Source organism: Solea solea, chromosome 15 (assembly GCF_958295425.1).
Source record: "Solea solea chromosome 15, fSolSol10.1, whole genome shotgun sequence".
Lineage (NCBI taxonomy): Eukaryota > Metazoa > Chordata > Actinopteri > Pleuronectiformes > Soleidae > Solea > Solea solea.
This window is the reverse complement of record NC_081148.1, coordinates 3,558,897-3,580,024: the sequence shown is the minus strand read 5'-3', so window position 1 is coordinate 3,580,024 and position 21,128 is coordinate 3,558,897. Positions and strand designations below refer to the sequence as shown.

The following is a 21,128-nucleotide window of genomic DNA, read 5'->3' as shown; positions in this document are numbered from 1 at the left end:
TTCTATACACAATAAGGCCACACACCATTTTTTTAGGTGTTCATAAATTTGCTCCCATTCTGGCCGTTCAGGGTCACACGGGTCATCAAGAACATGTATATAAATAAAGCATAATTACTGTGTGGATCCTTAATGTTAAACAAGATGTCAGCAGTCCTTAGTCGCCAGATTAAGAACAGGAATCCTTCTCCTCGCTCCTTGAAGTTGGCAGATTTAGAAATCTGAAGAAGAAAACTGATGAATTATGTGGACTAGGTGAAATTCTTCTGTGTTGTCGTCACTATGATGATGTAAGAAAACATTTACTGAATGATTTGATTAAGTTTAATGTATACAAGTTGGCAACCTTTGTTTGTAAAGCATGGGGAAGAAAACCCAGGAAGGTTTATTTCATTCATTGCCTATAATTATCCCATATTTAATTAGAATCATTTTCTTTTTTTGAGGAAATAATCTTTCAATTCAACCATTTTCAGAGGAGGTTTTATGTCTGGCATCTCTTCAAGGTACATTGTTTAAAATGTTGCAACATTTATTGGTGAAATCTTTCACCTCACTCTTCCCTTCCAAGCATGAAAGTACAGGGGTCTCCAACTCAAATGACCTGGGGGCCAATCAGCATCTAGTCTGGTCAGGAGGGGCCAGTCAGGTTGTTTTTGGGGAACAACCGCTTAAAATTGTCATGACAATATTTCAGAATTTCAAAATAGAAGTGTTTGTTTTGACATGAATGTAATTTATATTTCACAATAACACCAAACATTTATAATGCAAAAGTAATCTATAAAAATGCAAAAACTGGTGGTGGGTTTGAGACCTCTGATGTAAGAGAAGCCATGTAGCCTTCAGTGAGCATCAAAACTCAAAGGAGGTTTAGTTTGTCCACTTAAAAACATGGTGGCCTCTGCAGAACGGACCCAGCTCCTGACATAAACAAATAAAAGGTTCATTCTAAGGTAATCAAAAACAGCAATTCATATCAGGAGAGTGAACACTTCGGAAAATATTTTTGGATAATTATTTCATTTTACAATGCTGCCAAAAAAAACAAAAACATTTCACCAGGATTTTACATTTTCCATTGAAATCAGCAGTATAATCATGTAACTGTGTGTCTGACCTGATTTCCTCTATAGAACAGCACAGACAGACCTGTAGTACCTTGTATCGGCCAACAATTTGCTGTAGTTAATCATTTTTCTTTTTCTAAGAGGGATATAGAATGAAAACAACACATGGATCATAACCAGTAACTGATTCTGGCTCTGTGTTTTCAGTCCACATTTGATTTCTTTATTTCTAGAGATGTGTAACTTGATGTGTGGTTCTCATAAGTGTCAATGGAGGAGCAGGAAAGACATAACACATTACCTCAGTGTTTGTGTGCCCTACAACATTTGTGTTTATTCAAACAGCTGTACAGTACAATGTATACAATCACAGAAACAGAGCCAGGACGACTAAGGAAAGAAAATAAAAGGTATCAAAAGGGAAAGAGCATTCCTAACATTCTCCAAAAACAAGGAGGAAGGCGGCGACGACGACGACAACAAAGATAGCGACGGTGAGAATTTTCCCAGAGTAGTGTATTGGTCGTCTACACAAACACAACGACGGTGTTTTGAGAATTTCCTGCTCAGGGACCCGTTTTCATAAAAACTTAAAACAGTTTCCGTGAGAATGCAGTTTACCCTTATGCTCAACTTACCAGTGTCCCCTATTGAAAAAGGTGAAAGTTGACAAAAATAACTCACTGCATCATTTAAAAAAAACTTTATTTAGGAGATGGAACCAGGAATATTTACATTTTTATTTTCATATCATCTGCATCCATATTGACTGAAAACCAATCATACACTAGGCGTGTGCTCAGATTTGGAAAGTTCTGACGAGAAACAACAACGGTGTTGTAAACTCCAACCATTCCTTACTTTCATTAACTCAACAACAAAAGTGAAACCTTAGAAAGTAAGACCTTATCCACGGGGAAACAGAAATATTATCTTTTACTTTTTTCTGTAAACAAGGCGTCGTTTCAGGAAATATCGTCATCCACACAAAACCCCCCAAAACAACAATAAAGATTTATATGAACAATCACAAAAACGACCAACATAACAGTTATCATAGTCCAAACCATGCTTAAGTTGTGTTCAGGTTAATGTGGATGGTGCAGGTGCAGAGGACAGGTAAGGTCCAACATGACAGACTGCTCCTTTAAGATGGAAGGTCAAACTCCACCTCCTGATCACAGAACAATGAACTGAGAGGAGAAAAGGGAAACAACCACATTATGTCCAGGTGTGTGATGACAAAAATCACCTCAGGGATCCGTCTGACATGGATCAAAACAGGGACACATTAAACCGTAACACAAGGATTAGGACTTATCTCCTTTCTTCTTCTTCTTCTTCTTCTTTTCCTTCTTCTTCTTCTTTTTGGGTGATTTCTTTTTGTCGTCATCACTGCTGTCACTGGTTTCCCCTTTGTGTTTACTAGACCTTTCTCTGCTCTCTCTCTTGTTTGTGCCTTCCACTTTTGTTTTGTTGGAGCTCCTGCTGGCCTCCTCCTTGACTTTTACATTAGGAGGAGTCAGCTGACGGGAAACGGTGATGAGCATCCTCTCCTTACACATCTCCTCCTTCAAGGAGAAGTTGTCCTGCTTCTCCCTGTGGTTTCTTCGATCTCTCTCACTCCCCCAGTCTGGTTTCTGCTCTTTGCAGTCCTTGTGCGCTCCAGAATCTCTATGGTTACCATGGTCTCTGCCGTCAGACCGGTGTGGGTGTTGGTTACTGCTGCTGCTGCTGCTGCTTCTGCTGCTGCTGCAACAATGGGAGGGTCCATTGCCGCCTGCAGCTGGCTGTCCAGTATGTTTGTCCATTTGTATTTTCTGCTAAAAGAAAAAAAGCATTTGCAACTTGATGATAAAGAACTGGAAAGTCTATGGCCATATTAAGACTTTTACCTTTTCTCTTTGTTTATTTTGTTTCTTCCATAAGGACGTGTTAAAAAAACAGACCGGTATCACATTATAACGCCACCATATTATAGGTTAACAACATGTTTCCTATTGTTGTTTGTTTATAGCTAGAAAAATATATATGTTACAAAACTAACTATTGCATATTGTTCTTACAATCTGTGTATAACTGTGATCCAATTAATAAAGAAAAAACTGAATACATTAGTGATGTCCCGATCCAATATCAGCCAAAAAACCGAGTATCGGATTATATCAGACTGCCTCTAAAATCTCAGATAAATTCCACTCCAGCACTTCTATCCAGCAGCGCCCGTTGTGATCACATAGGCTCTGTGTGTTGGATGCATGCAGAGCCCACATGATCACAACAACAGTGTGTGTGTGCTACTTCTATTTCAGAGGTTAAACATGTTTCTTTAACCTCTGAAATCAGAGGCTACGAAGCCGCACAGCAAGCGCGACACTAGCTCATTCTGAGGCGAGCTGCTAAAACAACTTTATTTCATAAACCAGCGCCACCTGACGACTTTCAACAGGAACTTTTCTCATACCTACTGTTGCTGACTATTGTTCTCTAGAAGCCTATTCTAACATTCCACACTAAAATAAGTCCTTAAAGTATGTATGATATCGTATCAGATCGATATCGGTATCGGCCAATACTCAAGGCTGCAATATCAGTATCGTATCGGAAGAGAAAAAGTTGTATCGGGACATCCCTAGAATACATTACATATATATATATATATATATATATATATATATATATATATATGTGTGTGTGTATATATATATATATATATATATATATATATACACACATACAAATATATGAAAATATATATAACTAATATAATATGAAATCACTGGGATACAGATGAATGAGTTGAGGTGTCTTTTCAGTGAATGGGAAGAAAAGGTTTGAGTTCAACATCTGTATTAAGGAACAGGAGTGTGAACCCAAACAAAGCAAAGTTTAATTAAATTCACTTTTGACTTTGTTCATTTCATGAAATTGATTGACAAACATAAAGAAGTAGTGAGGCACTTACACTGGTGCTGGTGCTGGTGTTGGTGCTGGTGTCACTACGCTGGTGGACGGCTGCGTGGTTCTCAGCAGAACTTAAGTCCCCAATGAACTCCTCACATTTCTGGCAGTAAAATCCAATCACTGGTTTCATAAACCTCAGTCCTGTACATGAGACGAGACGCATTCACAGCATGTCAGTGTGTGGCAGACATTAAAGAAAACAAAACCTCACAGAAAGCTGGCTTACCTTGCTGTTTCATCATATCCTCCAGTTCTTTTATCAAGGATTCCATTTTATTTACAGTGAGTTGTTTTCCTCTCTTCTCTTCCTCTTTGTCACTTGTCTGGAAAACACAGGACAAATATCAAAACAAAGAAGATTGGCAGCGTTCATCGTTCATATTTAAGGCTTGAGTAGTTTTTGACTTTACTTTGTGTTTGTCGGAGCTCTGAGACGAGCCACAGCTGTCACTTTTTGCCCGTTTCTCCTTTGTGGCTAAAGGCGGGGAACAAATCAAACAATTCATCTATTGTTCACACAAAGCATTCGACAATAAAGGCAGAAAAATCCAATGACTGGTGTCATAAACCTCAGTCCTGCAAATGACGCAAAATTACAAGGTCAGGTGGTATCAATTTTCAGCAGTCTGGAGAGAAAGAAATTCAAAATCAACTTCACTTGCATCTCACATTAAATAAAATGAGCAAGTAAACAGCAATGTTTGGGGATGAGATTTCATTATTTATTTGGTATTGATGACTCTATTTAAAGTAAATTAACATTTGTGAACAATATGGACTCAGTACCATATTTTCTGTATCACCCGATTAGGTTTTTTTTTTTTTTTTTTTACCAGCTCACAGCATATCATCCTTTACGTATACATCCATTTTCTACTGCTTTATCCTCCACAGGTGGAGCTGTGCCAATCACCGCTGACATAGGGCGATAGGCGGTGTATGCAGTGAAACCAAAACAGGTTGGATAAATTGGCCTTTTATTGTGATTGCTAATTAAGTGTAAAATGTAAAAACCATCATTTTCCAGATGTCTTTCTTTTTCAGTAAGGTCCTTAACCCAGTATTTATGATATGCCGTTATTAGCGTGTGTTAAAAACACATCTGTAGCTTCAAATTTCAAACCACAAGTCAACTCAAGTCTGTTAGTAAACAAAAAAAATACTAATATTGTAAAAATTGTGGATTCTCACCTTTGATCAGAGACTGCAGAGATTCCAGAGCCTGCTGTACTTTAGGGTTTTTCATAGCTGTTATTGCATCTGACGCATGTGATGAAGTGGAAATGATCTTGCTGATGTTTGCTGTGCTCAGACTGTATAACGTGTGTTTGATCTTTGCATTCTCATTGTTGTCCAGATTCACATAGGACGTCATTTGATCTCCAGAGCTTTTGAACGTGGTCTGTTGACGCTGTTGACTGTTCACGGCAGAATCTTGTCGTTGACAAATCTCTTGCATCTGGGTAAACGCTGGGAAAAGAGAGGGGGACTTGTCCTGTTTTCCTCCAGCCAAGTCATTCCCATACAGGAACGACTCTTCGTCTTCCAGCTCATCAGCTTTCTTGACTGTGGAGTCTTCTACACTTTGCGCTTGGAGCCAAGAGAAGTCACATCCTACTCTGTCGTGGGGAAGAAGCATGCTGTCGTTTTCAGGTGACAAATCCTCCCGATTGTTATGCTGTGTTTTGTTTTCATCAGAGGCCTGTGCAGAAGAGAATACAACAACAGCTAATTAAAATACAAATTGTTTAAAATGGCAAAGAACTTTGAAAACCTCAGAGCTACTTTTTAGCTCAACACCTTCATTTTCACCTTATTGTTGGTCGAATAAAATAAATCTCTGCTTTTTCTTTTACTCTCTCTTTTCTCATTGGTAGAACTTCATGTCCAACAGTGGTGATTGCTCTAAAACAGCAAGAAAAGCTCCGCCTCCTCTATAATGTCATCAAATATGTACTGTGTTGTATTTGTATTTCAATACTAGTGCGTTCAGAATCAGCCGTTTATCACGAACGACGGATCGTCTTACGTGATTTCCATATTCCTAAAAACCACTTGAATCTCAGCTTCAACTATTTTCTATGGGACGGCACAGAAATGCTTTTTCCACTGTGACCTGGACCGTGATTGAACACGTGGCAAAAAACGTCACTTCCACGGAAGCTCAGCTTCTCTCTGAGTCAATAAAGCAAAGGGCAGGCGTGTACGCTGGGCTTCTGCATGATGATTGGAGCGATGATTGAACCTTCAAACAGTTATTTTGAAGGTTGAAATCCTTCATTGTGTCACTTGAACTCCCATCAAGTATGAATGATGTGGCGTTGATTTACACAATAAATGATCAATGACACATGTTTGACACCTGTGCTCATTGCTGATCACATTGAAACATTTGGTAAAGTAATTAACTCTACCTGAATAGTGAGGATGGCATCTTTGAGGGTTGGTAACCGCTCCTCCAGGTCTTTGCTGTTCATGACCAGCTTCAGTCCTTCCAACAGACGTTTCCCTGATGCATCCTCACTGATGTTTATACTGCTTCTGCAGCTTTGGCCAGGGCTCATCTTTCTCTTTTTATCCTTGGCATGGCTCTTTTCACCACTGCTACTTCGCGATTTTGAACTTGTGGTGCGACTTTTGCTCCGGCGATGACTTTTCTTCTTGCTTTTGCACTTGCTGCGAGATCTGCCTCTCGTACGACTCTTACCACGAGTTCGACTTTTGCTTCTTTCTCTGCTTTTGCTGCGTGCTCTGCTTTTGCTGCGCGCTCTGCTTTTGTTGGGCGCTCTGCTTTTGCTGCGTGCTCTGCTTTTACTGCGTGCTCTGCTTTTGCTGGGTGCTCTGCTTTTGCTGCGTGCTCTGCTTTTGCTGGGTGCTCTGCTTTTGCTTCTTTCTCCGCTTTTGCTGCGTGCTCTGCTTCTGGCTCGAGATCTCCCACGACTTCTGTCATGACTTCTGCTTCGGCTTCTGCTCACATACTTCTGGAAATTAGGGTCTGTTTTTAAAGCACCTTTTAGGACATTTGCTGATTTTAATGCCTCAGCAAGATTGAATGCCATGTCCCCTTTCAGATAGTCTGGGAGAGGCTTGTTGGCAGCAATGCATCTCAAGAATTCCTCTCCAGCTCGGTCACTGAAAATAAACATGCATGTGTTTCAAACACCAGCAAAGAAAAAAGTTAATTAAAGCAACAGTTCCAGTTTAGATTGAAGCATATTATTTTATAAGCAGATTTACCTGTCTGGAAGATGTTCTCCTTGGGTGGGTTTCCACTGTGGGACCTGAGGGTGTGGTGGTTCTGGGTGAGGGACGACCTGCTGGCTGCCTCCCAAGGCAATCACTGTACTACGGTCTATGGAGAAGCTGCTACAGTGGGGCTGAGAGTTTTCAGAATTGGTGTTATAGTGCTGCACAAGACATGGCATTTTTACTAACTTTAAAATATTTTAAAAAGGCCTTCGTAAGGCCATCAAACATGACCGAAAATTTCAAAACCAACTGAATAGCTGTACACATTCAAGTTGGAAAAGTTTGCTGTACAAAATACTATACATTAAATCCTCATATGAGCAACTGTGTAAAACATTTGAGGTTACATTTGAGATCATGTGCAGAATAAAACCTGTTTTATGCTCCATCACGCATTACTTTTAAAATGCGCCAATCAACAGAAAAAAAATGTAACCAGTGATCTTGTGCCGTGTTTCCACCGGCTCTACTCGCCTCGCCATGGTTTATGTAGTGTTTCCACTAGCTGAGTAGGTACTATGTGACGACTGGTCAGAGTGCCGTTACAGGAAGAGATGTCCGACGCAGAAATCAAGCCGAACAGTGGCGAACTGTAGATTAGTAACAATCCTAAAAACGTGGGCTAATCTCCAACAATTAACAGGGTAATCTCAATATTTAACAGAGGAGCTCAGTGACTGTGTCAGACGGAGTCTGTGCTCCGGTCACGGAGGAAGTACTGAATAAATATTTTTACTTAACTGATTCTAGTGATTTGATTCAGTTACACTGAAAACAACTGCTTTGCAAGTCAGTAGTCCCTCGTTTGTGTGTGTGTCGTGTGTAAAACAAAGTCACCGCAGTTTCACGCAGCTGTGCAGTGATGACTCCGCCCACCTTAAAGTAGGTACTTTTTTGTAGTGGAGATGCAACCGAAAACCGTGCCTTGTCGTGCCACGCCGAGGAGAGTAGAGCCGGTGGAAATATGCCCTTGCTGTGAGGCAACAAAGATATACCCGCTCTCAGTCAACTTCATCAAATCTATCGATTATGCATCCAAGATCATCAAAAGTATTGGTAAATGGTTTGTATTTATATAGCGCTTTTCTAGTCTTGATGAGCACTCAAAGCTGCTCTACACTACACTACACTACAGTTTTGTCATTCACACACACTTACATACAGCGCATCCATGTGCAGCGCATTTTCTATCACTCATCTTTCATACCCACTCACACGCAACATGGGGTTAAGTGTCACATCGGCATGTAGACTACGGGAGCCGGGAACTGAACCTACAACCTGCGCTTCGAGTTGAAAGACGACTCACTCTACCACTGAGCTACCGTCGCCCCAAAGTGTAAAAGTGTAGATACTAAATATAAACCAGGCCTCAATAACAAAGCAGGGTTTCCCCAGTGCATTACTTGTCCCCCCACCAGGCTAAGCATGGTCAATACATGAACACATTGGGGGTGTGAGGTCAGGTGTATTTTTCCATCACCTGAACCCCCAAAAACCACTGCCTGTCTCTACCAGTCTTCACGCTAACAATTGAACAACATGTCACGGAGAAAGGGTCAAAAAACATCGGACACTTTCTTTTTCCGAAGTCAGAGGAGCCGCGGCTTGATGATGAGGCAGAGCCAGTGCGAGCTAGCACGGATGTTAGCACGTCATCAGAGCCATGGAACTAGACGTAAACATGGAACTAGTGGATTTAATCCAAAATGATGTAACATGCAACTTATGCAACAAAAAGTAAAATGTCACACAGTACAGCAAAACTCTTCAGCCTCTGTTCTCAGAGTTCCCTGTTTTTACCCCTTGGTAGCAGTGCAACGGATCATAGAACCCACGGATCTACAAGCACGGTACCACATCTAGCATGGCCACCCACATTAAGCGACATCACCCAGGTGGGTCAGTGATGGGAGCGAAAACAAAAGGATGCTCAGCAACAACTTCCCCCCGTGGCAGTTAAGCAGCCCTTTCCTGCAGGCTCAGACTGGGCTAAAGTCGTTACTGATGCTATTGGGGTGTTTATAGCTGCTTATATGAGGTATTACTCCGTTGTGGAGAACAAAGGCTTTAAAAATATGGTAAAGATGCTGGAGCCACGGTACAAAATACCCTCGTGCACCCACTTCATTATGAAGATCGTACCAGAACTTTATGCAAAAGAAAATTAAAAAATGTGGAGGAATTATCTGAGGCATCCTCTGTTGCCCTCACCACAGACGGGTGGACCTCCAGAGCCACGGAAAACTATGTGACTGCTCACTTCATCACAGCAGAGTGGGAGAGAACAGTTTCCCCCCCGGGGTTTAATAAAGTATTCTGAGAGGAGGAGTCCAGTAGACACGCCCTCTCTATGAGAGTCACACCGGCACAGGTACTGACATGAGCAGTAGCAGAGTGGAAGCTAGAGAGGCCCAAAAGCAACATCCCAGTCACCACAGATAATGCGAGGAACCACGTTAATGCAATAAATTAAGCTGGGCTGGGGCCACAGAGAGGATGCTTTGCACATGTGATACATCTGGCATCCATAATGATGTGGACATGGTTGCGATAAAATACTAAAAATAAAATAAAAACTGTGACACGATCAGAACCGTGAGTTTTGTGATCCGTTGCAACCCCTACTCCTTGACCATGTTAATTTATTTTACTTTTAAATGTGACCAGAATTGCATGGCTTGTTTTAAGGTTCACTGGCCGATTACTTAGGATTTAACTTTAGTGAAAACAATTGATATTATTTATTTTAATTGTATTCGTGCGTGTTTGTTAAAACAATATTTCAAGAGTCTATAGTTGGCGTTAAAGTATTGTTAATAAATGTCTTACAATAGCACAATACAATTTCAAATTTCCTGTCAACTTTTAACATTTTTTTTTTTACAAAAAGAGTGGACCGCTGGAGGTTTTCTGGGGGAAACCCTGCAAAGGATGCTTTAGTCAATACATTTCTGCAGGTCTATATGACAGAAAGGTCCACACTAATCTACATTTTTGAGTTGTTGACATTTTTTTTTGCTACTGGATAAATAAATTCTTAAAAAGTGAAATGTGTATGAAAACTGAAAAAAAAGGTGCATTAAGTGACCCCAAATCACATCACAATCAGCAGAACCATGTCAACTACTGACATTATCCAGTGTTGTGCAAAATGTGTGGCATTGTGCTTGTACTGAGGCTACAGTTCCTGTAGTAGTGACAAAAAGGACCAGCTTAAAGAAAAGACAGTAAACAGGTTTTTTTTACATTTCCTGGTGTCTTTTATATGTTGTATGAGATACAGCTTCACACACCAAACAGGAACATAATACCAAAAGTTCAAACAAGTTATAGTTGTGTATGATGGATTCAATAAATAATATAAACACAATATACAATTTTAATTAACAACCTTTGCAAAAAAAAGTAACCGTATATGAAGACTGAGATATTTCAATACTGCACATGTCAGAGACTGAGAAGGAAACCAAGAGGTCAGGTATGAAACCAGTGTACACTTCTCCCTGATGCTCTAAACACAGCAGCTGGTAATTACAAGTCGGTTTCCTGCACCAACAAACCATGCAGGCAAAAGGTCTTGACTTTACTATGTAAAGTGTCTTGAAATAATGTATCAATGTAATTGAAATGAAAAGATTAAATATCTACTGGCCGCATAGCAGTATTCTCATTTGTCATGTCCGGGCTCACTGGTTTCTCCTAACATGGTTAGATCCTCCAGTTCTGTCTGTGAATGCAGACATCGTGTAGACTTACACAGTTTCAACCTGGCCTCAGAATGTCCTTTCCCAGTGCATAGGCATGTCCCTACAGTTGGCACAAGAACACCACTTTATCCCTGGCACACCAGCAGAAGGTGGGTTATTATGCCTGCACTTATGCATCAAAAACTCTCCAGCAGCTGTGCTCCTCCAGAGTCATCTCCACCAGAGGTCTATGTGCATAAAAGACAGAAAAGAGAAAAGTGTTTGTTTGAACAATGTTTGGTAGATAAAATGTCAATGGATTGCAAGTTCTGTCGGCTATTTACTATCACAAGACCATAAGTATTATAGCAGCTCAGCCTCAAACTTCCGCTACTGAGGTTTCTGACTCCGGATGACCTGGTTGACGCGCTTTGCCTTGGCGATCGCTCTTTTGTACTCTGATTGAATGTCCACGCTGTTCGTTTCGTTGCAATATATTGGTTTTATTGCTGTGCGTTTCCTTTGCATAATGAAATTCCTTCAAACAATCCACAACCATTCACGAGTAGCGCCTCCGCGGTACAGCGGTCGAAAACCGTTTGCCCTTCCGGTTCACAAACCTGACAATGACAGTGATAATGCCACCTATATACACCTGAGTTCCCCCTTCTGAGAGCACAGCGACCCCACACACACATTGAGTGAATTACACCAAACCCTCATACCACAATCAAACACATTCGGCTTCTATACACCGGCCCCTAATTGTTAATGGCAGCCTGACATAACAATTCAAACACAACAAGACAGGAGCAAATAATGTGTTGATACAGTTACATTACAGTGCAGTACAGACAAATCTATATTCCATGTACCAAACAAAGTTTCGTCACTGGCCTTTCAATAATGTTGGCCCTTGTCTGTAACCTCACGGAACGCACCAGCCCTTGTTTATCTGGAAAAACCTCCAGAACCCTGCCAAGCAGCCATGAGAGGTTCCAGGCCATAGCATCCTCTGAGAGAATTCTGTTCCTGTAGGGTGGTGGTGTGTCGCTGCAGTGCCACCATATGGTTGTTAAGAGAAGTGTTCTGGTTCTCCAACTGCTTGATCTGGTCCTTCAACAGGCTGCTCTCTGTCTGCAGAGAGGCATTTACTGTCTTATGAGCAGTGGTTAGCTCGGCACGCAGTGCAACATTGAGTGCTTTGCTCTCCTGAAGCTTCTTATCCAGAGTGGAGATTTTCTCCTCCTTTATCATTGACTGTTGGACAGTTTTCTCCAGTCGAGACTCAAGTAGCCTGTACCTGCTGTCGTCCAGCGTTTCTTCGAGCTTGCACACAGAAATCCTGTTCACCATCGCCAAGGGTAGCTCCACCTCCGAAGCACCACTGTTTCCATTCAGTGGTCCGTTAACAACCCATCCAAGCACTGTCTTTATAGCATATGGGCCATTCCCGCTACTGTTAATGACCTCCAAGGGTTCTAAAATCCTGGGAGCGTTGGTTCCAATTAACAGGTCGACGTTTGCTTTTATGTTTGGGATGTTTACCTTGGACAAATATGGCCACTTTGCCAGTTCTTCAGATGTCACCATGTTGTTAACATTGACTGGCATTTGTGTTTGTGTGAGAACCTCTGGGAGAATATGAAAGTCATTGCTGTCCAGAGTAGATACCTCCAAGCCAATTAATGAATATGCTGGAACCACTGTTTTCTGCCCCATCGTGCTCAACAGGAAGTTGTTTTTTCTCCCTGTGATGTTTAGCTTCCGCATTAGTTGTTCTGAGCAGAATGTGGCTGAACTTCCTGGATCCAAAAAGGCATACGTTTTTATTATGTGATTTCCCTTTGCACTTTTGACCTTCACAGGCAGGATGGATAACACACACCGGTCCTTACCGGCCCCTGTATATCCACATGTTTTAGGTGAAGTTGGCTGGTGAGATGTTTCAGACTTTTCCAGGGCTGGTTGCCTTTTAATATGAAGCACAGTGGGGTGGGTTTGACTACATATTTTACATGTCAAGCGATCTTCACAGTCACGACTCATGTGTCCCACACATAAACATGCAAAACAAACCCCCCTTTGCCTCAGAATCTGAATCTTTTCCTTGTGCTTCCAACCCTTGAACTGTTTGCAGTCCTCCAAAGAGTGGCTACGAGCACAGCAAAGGCATTCAGTCTTTTCTGGGCCTGCTGTGGGCTCCTCAACCTTTTCCGGCGCTTCCATAGATGTTATAGTGGTGGCCATGACATTTCCTTTCATATTGTATCGAGGTTGTGCTTTAAACCCAGTGACAGACTTTATCCCAGCAACACCAGATGACTCCTGTATCTCACCAAACAAAGGGTCAGAAAGAATCCTGACACGACGCTCAATGAACATGACCATATCCATGAAGCAAGCGGGTTGATTGGTTGTCTCCATTATGTCATGGGCTATGGTCCTCCATTGCTCCCTCATTCTGAATGGCAGCTTTGACACAATGGCTCTTATATTTACTGGCATATTCAGTTCCTGCATGTACTGAAGCTCTTCCATTACATTGCAGCATCCACGCAGAAATAATGAATAGGCTTGCAGAGTTCTTACGTCCTCAGATTTAACTGTCTGCCAGGCCAGAGCCTTTTCCATATAAGCACTTGCAATCTTGTACTGATTTCCAAAATGTTTCTGGAGAAGTTCCTTTGCCACTGCATAACCACGCTCTGGAGCCATATGCTGGCAGCTTCGCACCAGTTCACGTGGCTGTCCTCTTGTGAACTGTTCCAGATAGTACAAACAATCCGCTTGTCCTGCCTTTTCCTCTACTCCTTGCTCAAAGGCTTTGATGAACGTCCTGTAATGGAGAGGGTCCCCCTCAAATGTGGGAATATCTCGTGGTGGTAGCGTCATCATACGCTGTTGCTGTACCAGAGCTGCTGTTATTTCATTTTGCCTTTGCATTATGGTAAGTATGTCAGGTGGACTTTGGCCAATGTGGTGTTGTTGCATAGGTTGAGCAGTTGATGACTGGTGTTGAAAATGCAGCAATGTTTCAGATATGTTGACCTGTTGCTGCTCTTTTTGGCTGCACTGGTGCATTGAAGCAGCTTGGACCCATTGCTCAGTTTCCTTGGGTTGCACATCCTTTAATAGGATTTCCTTGGGTGGTAGTGACCATTTTGACAGTTCATTTTGTGTTGATTTCCATGCAACAGGACGGTACGTCTTTGCCATAGGGTTCAACGTGGTGACAGAGTTTTCAAGTCTTTTCCTTTTCTCCTTTTCCAAATAGGAATTCATGCCATTGCTGTGTGCTTGAGAAGAACCTCTCCGCTCTGAAGCCTGTAATACAGCCAGCTTAGCAGTGGATGCAGCTATTTCAGCTTGTAAATCAAGCTGTTCTCTTTTCCTTTTCAGCTGCTGTTCCTGTTCCTCCAAGTCATGCTTTTCTTTTAAAGCTGCAGCCAGAGCAACAAGCGCTGCCCTTTCTGCTTCAACCATTATGGCTGCAGAGGATACAGTACTTGATCTTACACTACTACGGCTCCTATGGCTCGAGTGCTTACTAATATTTGAAACACTGTCATTAGGATTAACTTCATCCACAACATTACCATTTTCATTTGCAACACTGTCATCATTTGATACCCACATTTTTGTGTTAGCAATACACTCACTAATAGGCAACATTTTTGCCTTGAACCATATTTCCTGTTTTTCCTTTTCCTCACATGGCAAAGAATCCAACAAATTATTATGCATGTATTTTGCTTCATAACAGACTTCCAACAATTCATCAAGAGCATCCTGTACCTTTGTTTTATCATTCTTTAGCATCAAATCTTGTATTGATTTTCTTATGATGGCTGTTTGATTTAACTTAGTTTTTCTGCCAGACTGCAACTTGTCTAATTCATTAGCAAGTGCCTTTGCAGTGAGTTTAACCACACGTTTTTGGGTTTGCGTTTCAATACCGCCAGCCACACTACTAGATGTAATAACATTTTGCACATTAGTCCCAGCAGCTTCAATTGTGTCCGACATAGCGCTGCTTCTTCTCATGATGAATAGTCAGTTCATAAACAGCCAGCAGCAATCAACGGATCCGTCGCAAAGTTTATTGTCCCCCTCGCTTCGGCGACCAATGCATTGGGTTTATGCCCGGCGATGTGTGCACACAATTTCAATGGCCATTTACTGGTGTAGCGCTACACATACCTCCGTGCGTTGGGCGCCGTGCGGTAGTTCCATGGTCTGATGGTCCGATGATCCGATGGTAATGGTCCGATGATCCTATGCTCCACAGTCAGGTTCAGCTCCAGCACCGCTCTCCGGCGTCTCGATATCCACGTCCAGACGCTCTCCAAATTCCCTCAAAGTCCAAACCGCTTCCAGCAGCTCCCCCCGTCTTGCGCTCTCGTGAGCGGGTGCGATGACGGCGTTCACGGGATCTGGACCTCCGGCGTTCTCTTCGTTCCGTACCAAACGTGCCTTAAGTGTCCAACAAAGTTCCAACTGGTGCGGGTTTTCGACTAATATTATAGCAGCTCAGCCTCAAACTTCCGCTACTGAGGTTTCTGACTCCGGATGACCTGGTTGACGCGCTTTGCCTTGGCGATCGCTCTTTTGTACTCTGATTGAATGTCCACGCTGTTCGTTTCGTTGCAATATATTGGTTTTATTGCTGTGCGTTTCCTTTGCATAATGAAATTCCTTCAAACAATCCACAACCATTCACGAGTAGCGCCTCCGCGGTACAGCGGTCGAAAACCGTTTGCCCTTCCGGTTCACAAACCTGACAATGACAGTGATAATGCCACCTATATACACCTGAGTTCCCCCTTCTGAGAGCACAGCGACCCCACACACACATTGAGTGAATTACACCAAACCCTCATACCACAATCAAACACATTCGGCTTCTATAATAAGTATGAAACATCATTTGGTCTATGCATAAATATTTGACAGTTTTCAGCTGACATTACTTTTATAATGAGATAACACATCAAACTGGTACCTAATGTAATTCTGTTGTTACTGAACAGACCAGGTAAGAAAATCATAGAGCATTACCAGTACACACCTCTGTAACTTGTCTTCAGGGTGTGAGGAGCTTCTCTTCTCCGCTCTCTTTTTCTGTGGAGGCAGTTGCTCGTTCCGCCTCCCACGTCTGCTGCATCACTCTACTCCCGTGGGCAGTGCACACCACTCTCCTCGCTCATTCAGACTGAACATCTATTAATTATAATTATCACTAGTCTTTGTACTATTACTTTGATAATAGCTAGCCTGCCTGATATAATGCTAACATGTTATGGAAAAATGACAATGAGTTGCTCTATCATACACGTCTATGATATATACAATTACAATATACACAAGTAAAGCGTGTCTTCATATGGGAACCTCATCTGTTGACACAGTCATAGAAGACAAGGACGACGTTTGATCGGTGAAAGCCACCTTAGTTTTCAGGAAGAGCGTTACAATTTTGAGCCTCTCATCTACAGTAGATGTCACTAGAAATTACACAATTCACATAATTAATATATATATATATATATATATAAATTCATATAATTAATATAATGAATATATGCAAAAGAGAGAAAGCGACCATTACAACTTACTAATAAAACAAAAAGAACTGTACATGATTGTTCAACAACACATATTAAATGTGTTTTCATTGGAGAGATAATGAAGAGATCTTGATTATCGAGTGTGGATGGCCGCTTCGGTGCTTCACTCTCTAGTACTTTGTGTGTTTTTATGCGTTTGCAACAATATTTGGTCATTTACCGAACGGTTCGATGCGCCCTGTTGATACACAACGGTATTTGGGTACGTCTCAGCCGGTCACAAAACATTGTACATACGATTAGATCCACTCAGGAGCAGAGACATGAGAGAGGCGCTGCACTGTTCAGGCTCAGTGCTCATGCCGCCTTCAGAGCCAATCGCTGAAGTTCCCCGCAGCTAATCAGCGTCTGCATGTAAATACTGAGCGCTGCCTGAACAGTGGCGAGTAAACGAGACTCTGGAAAAAGTCTTGTTTAACCGTGGGAAAACTGTACCGTTGCATCCCTGGCGTTTACTTTAGTCTTTTGCTGCTATACTCCCGTCACTTTCACCAGAGAGAAACTCTGCAAAAATAAGACAGTCCTCTCTAGTTGTTTTTTCTCCAGTTTTCACAAAGCCTGACTTTATCTCTGAGTTTTTAGTTGGAGGCGCTGCGGGTCCAATGTGGAATATACCAGAGACACAGGCCTTAATCAAAAAAACTCACTTAGGATACCGGGCTTCTGGCTGCTCCGAGTGGACTGCAGCAGAGCTCACAGAGAAAAAGAGTGGAGGTGAAATATGATTCTACACAAACAAAGATGAGTGTATTGATGTCACAGTGTCGGAAAAGTCATGTGGCCCTCATCTGGAGTCCCTTTCCATAGACTGCAAACCCTTTTATTCACTGCGGGAGTTTTCCTCATTCATTCTGGTCTGAGTTTACAGCCTACCACAAGCCTGTGTATCAGAGGCTCAACAACTGCTGGCTGACCAGATAATGGACATGGAAAGAAAACAGCCAGACTCCCTCATCATTATTCTTGGGGATTTTAACAGTGTAAACCTGACCCACAAACTCCCAACATACAGACAGCATATTAAGTGTCCCACCAGGGAAACCAACACACTAAACCTCTGATACACTGTTTTAAAGGACAACTATGGGGTTGTTCCCCGGGCTGCTCTTGGACTCTTTGATCACTGTCTGCTTCACCTCATACCTACATACAGACAGAAACTAAAAGTGGACAGAGGAGTCAAAGCAGGAGCTACAAGCCTGCTTTGACTGCACTGACTGGAGCGTCTTTGAAACTGCAGCCACTGACCTGAACTAACTCACTGACATTGTGACATCATACATCAGTTTTTTGTCTATTGTCTTTGAGGTCAAAAGTTCACAACACCACAAAACACACACCATTTCTTTTAATGTATGGAAGAGAAGCAAGATTTCCATCATAAGTTCCTGATGAATTGCCGGTGAGTGTTTGGAATTCTCTCTATACTCTCATTGTGATTTAAACACATTGTCAGTTATCATTAGCATAGATTTAATCCCTAGGGACTGTAATATGCATTTTACATGCTTTTAATCTTTTGATAAAAGATGCATGTGTTCATGCATTATGGCATGAATTTTGGCAAGTTTTTGTATTTATTTTTATCTTGTTATTTCCAGCCCAGCTCCTACTGTAAACCTTAAAGGGGACATATTATGCAAAATCAACTTTTTAACCATTTCAATACTTATATTTGGGACTCTGGAGGCCATACCAGTCGCCACAGTGTGGAAAAAGAATACTCAGTCATGTTTTCGTGGTCCCCTTTAGTGTAAGTATAGGCGATAAAATTCCCTGTGCCTATGACGGCAGCATGCGCATTTCACTGCAAATGTTACCACCCACCAGTAAGTTTACCTAGAGAGCTCCACCTTAGCTCCACCTTGTCCCTATAAAATGCGAGAGTGCAGACGAGGGAGGAAGAGCGGTATTATGTCAATGCGGAGGGACAAGTGTGCTGTTGGTGGCTGCACAGTGGAGCACAGTGTTTTACACAAACTTCCAGCCTCAGAGGATTTTATATATGAAGCTAATGTGCCGGATAAAGTCAGCAAATGTGTGTTTGTGTGTTCGCACCACTTCACATCAGACTGCGGCCAGCGGTCGCCGTATTTAGTCAGCAACCATATTTCACCGACGTACAAACACACACATTTTTAAGAAAAGGTCAAATAGACCTCATAACTGACCATTCTGACGTCCTAATTAAAAATATTTGTTCAGTACGTCCTCCATGACCGGAGCACAGACTCAGTCTGATACAGTCACATACAGCAGCAGTTTATGCAGCTGCGGTGGCGTTCAGCGGTGCTGTCCCTAAGTCTTTTCAACTGATTTACAGTTTGGCAGTGTTCGGCAGTGTTCAGCTTGATCCTTGAGAGAACAGGAGCTGAATGAGTGAGCGCTGTAAAAAGGACAAATCAGAAACCCCTTGGAAGAAGTGGGTGTGTGTTTGCCTGTGTCTCATTTGCATATAAAGGGACCAGGCACAAAACCGAGCATTCTGAAAGTGGCAGTTTTGGCAGGGTTATTGAACTGCTATGGTGCTTCATCCTTATGGTATTTTGACCAAAGCATGTCACAGACATGTTCATTAGGACACCAGGGAACTATTTTAACTTGGGGAAATAGGGTATAATATGTCTCCTTTAAATTCCCTACAATTGTTACACTCAATCTATGAAGCGCAAACATTTTGCCATTGAAACCTGCAGAATATGCAGGTTTAAATCATCATTTATTCCTCTTATTGTAGTATTTAATATTTGTTTTGTGTTGTGGTACTTTTATATGCAATGTAAATGCTGGCTGTAACCCATATTTCCCCTTAAAGATAATAACACTTTTGAACTCTAATTTAAAATACATAAATAGCACTGTACGACACACAAACACTCATTACATGTACATAAAATATACACGCATCACATACAGTACATACTGCCTGGCCAAGAAAAAGTCACCACCTAAAAAAATGGTCACACACGCTAATATTAATTGTCCATCAGGGTAGAAAAAATCCATTGATGGAATAATCTGGTCATTCAGTATATTCAGGTAGTCAGCTGACCTCATTCTTTGGACACATAATGTTGCTGAACCTAGACCTGACCAACTGCAGCAACCCCAGATCATAGCACTGCCCCCACAGGCTTGTACAAAAATCACTAAGCATGATGGGTGCATCACTTCATCAGTTAAATCCAGGTGGCGACTTTTTTTTCGCCAGGCAGTGCATCATATTTTTTTCATAAATTAATATTTATCAAGAAATGACATGAATAAAGAGAAAATCGCTTCATTGTGTTTCTCGGTAATGCAGAGGATTACTGGGTGGTGTGATTCATGCTAGAAAATTAGAAGAAATACTTGGTGTAATCAGATTCACGTTGTCAAATAAAAATTTTGTTAACATCTGTATATTTTTCCCCCTCCAGGTGCAGTGTGATTTTTGTCACAGATGGGCAGAGTTCACACATTCAAGCTTTTGTTTACATTTGTTGTCCCGGAAGTTCTGTAAAACCAGTAACCCGCTATAAATAGGTGAAAATATACTCTCGGGGGCCAGTCAAGTAAAAAAAAAGCCCAACCTTTTTGGGAAAAGCAAACTGGTGGACGTTATGAGCTCAAAATGACATATCAATATGCTGTATTAATTCCTTTTATTATATGTACTCCTGCCTCGTGTGAGCGTTCTGAAAGGGGCGGGTTTAGCAGGGTTATTGAACTGCTATGGTGCTTCATCCTTATGGTATTTTGACCAAAGCATGTCACTGACATGTTCATTAGGACACCAGGGAACTATTTTAACTTGGGGAAATAGGGTATAATATGTCTCCTTTAAGCTACATTAATAGACCTAAACTACTCCTGACCTCTTTTTGTCGCTAACCCTAGTCTGAAACATGTCTAACCAGCTAAGCTAGCTATATTACCATGTTGGGTACTTACTGTGACAAAATGCTCCCTCTGTGGCCGGTTGTGCAGAAAGTGGTTATCCGGTGGCGGGGCAGAAAATGGTCCAGGGGGCAAGTGTCTGGTAGGAGGAGGAATACTACAAGGCCCTTTGAGTGTGAAAGGAGGGCCGTGCGGTGGAGGAGCTCCGAATCGCGGCGGTGGAGGTCCGAATCGCGGCGGCGGGCCGTGTGACGGTTTGCCTGGTTGATACATGATCGTGGGCTGGTTAACTCATAGAGAAGAAACCAAAAACACAGAAAGTTTCAGTACGAATGTGCTATTATTTTTAAACAACTGCTCATGTGGCGGTTTCAATGCGACTCCTCACTGCCGTTGCTACCGGAAATACAACAGTGATCCTCAAAGACATCCGGGGTAATCTATTCAAATTAAAAGTCCACGGTGTGTGGGTGCAATCCTCTACATAATTTATATCATGATTGTGCAAAACATTTTTATTCAAAATCATAGTTTAAATATTTATTTAGACATCCCGGACAATATTAAAAAATTATAATAATTAGGGCTCACTCTTTCAACATAAAAGCCCAAATTCCCCCTTTTATCGATTCAGTGACTTTTGAGCA

At 41.8% G+C, this 21,128-nt stretch overlaps 1 protein-coding gene across 2 annotated transcripts; it reads right to left on the bottom strand.

Annotated features, from left to right (window-relative positions):
* Window positions 1-1,758: 1,758 nt before the first annotated feature.
* Window positions 1,759-20,901, bottom strand: si:ch211-195b21.5 (uncharacterized protein DDB_G0287625). 2 transcript variants are annotated; one of them, XM_058652446.1, is made up of 8 exons: window positions 20,536-20,901; window positions 7,272-7,411; window positions 6,449-7,166; window positions 5,226-5,736; window positions 4,445-4,509; window positions 4,261-4,357; window positions 4,036-4,175; window positions 1,759-2,893 (listed from the first exon to the last, which is right to left on the bottom strand). In XM_058652446.1, exons 1-8 carry the CDS (start codon window positions 20,752-20,754, stop codon window positions 2,381-2,383), a joined length of 2,403 nt encoding a protein of 800 aa, XP_058508429.1. In that variant the 5' UTR covers window positions 20,755-20,901; the 3' UTR covers window positions 1,759-2,380. The 2 variants fall into 2 exon arrangements, with proteins under 2 accessions (XP_058508429.1, XP_058508431.1); XM_058652448.1 differs by having other exon boundaries at window positions 1,759-2,890.
* Window positions 20,902-21,128: the final 227 nt, after the last annotated feature.

Excerpts from the sequence above, each read along its gene's own strand:
- si:ch211-195b21.5 (XM_058652446.1), bottom strand. The coding sequence starts at position 20,754 with ATGTATCAACCAGGCAAACCGTCACACGGCCCGCCGCCGCGATTCGGA. Across the intron at positions 7,412-20,535 it reads AGAGGGAGCATTTTGTCACA|CCCCACTGTAGCAGCTTCTC; the intron begins GTAAGTACCCAA and ends GAAAACTCTCAG. Across the intron at positions 2,894-4,035 it reads ACACCAGCACCAGCACCAGT|CAGAAAATACAAATGGACAA; the intron begins GTAAGTGCCTCA and ends TTTTTCTTTTAG.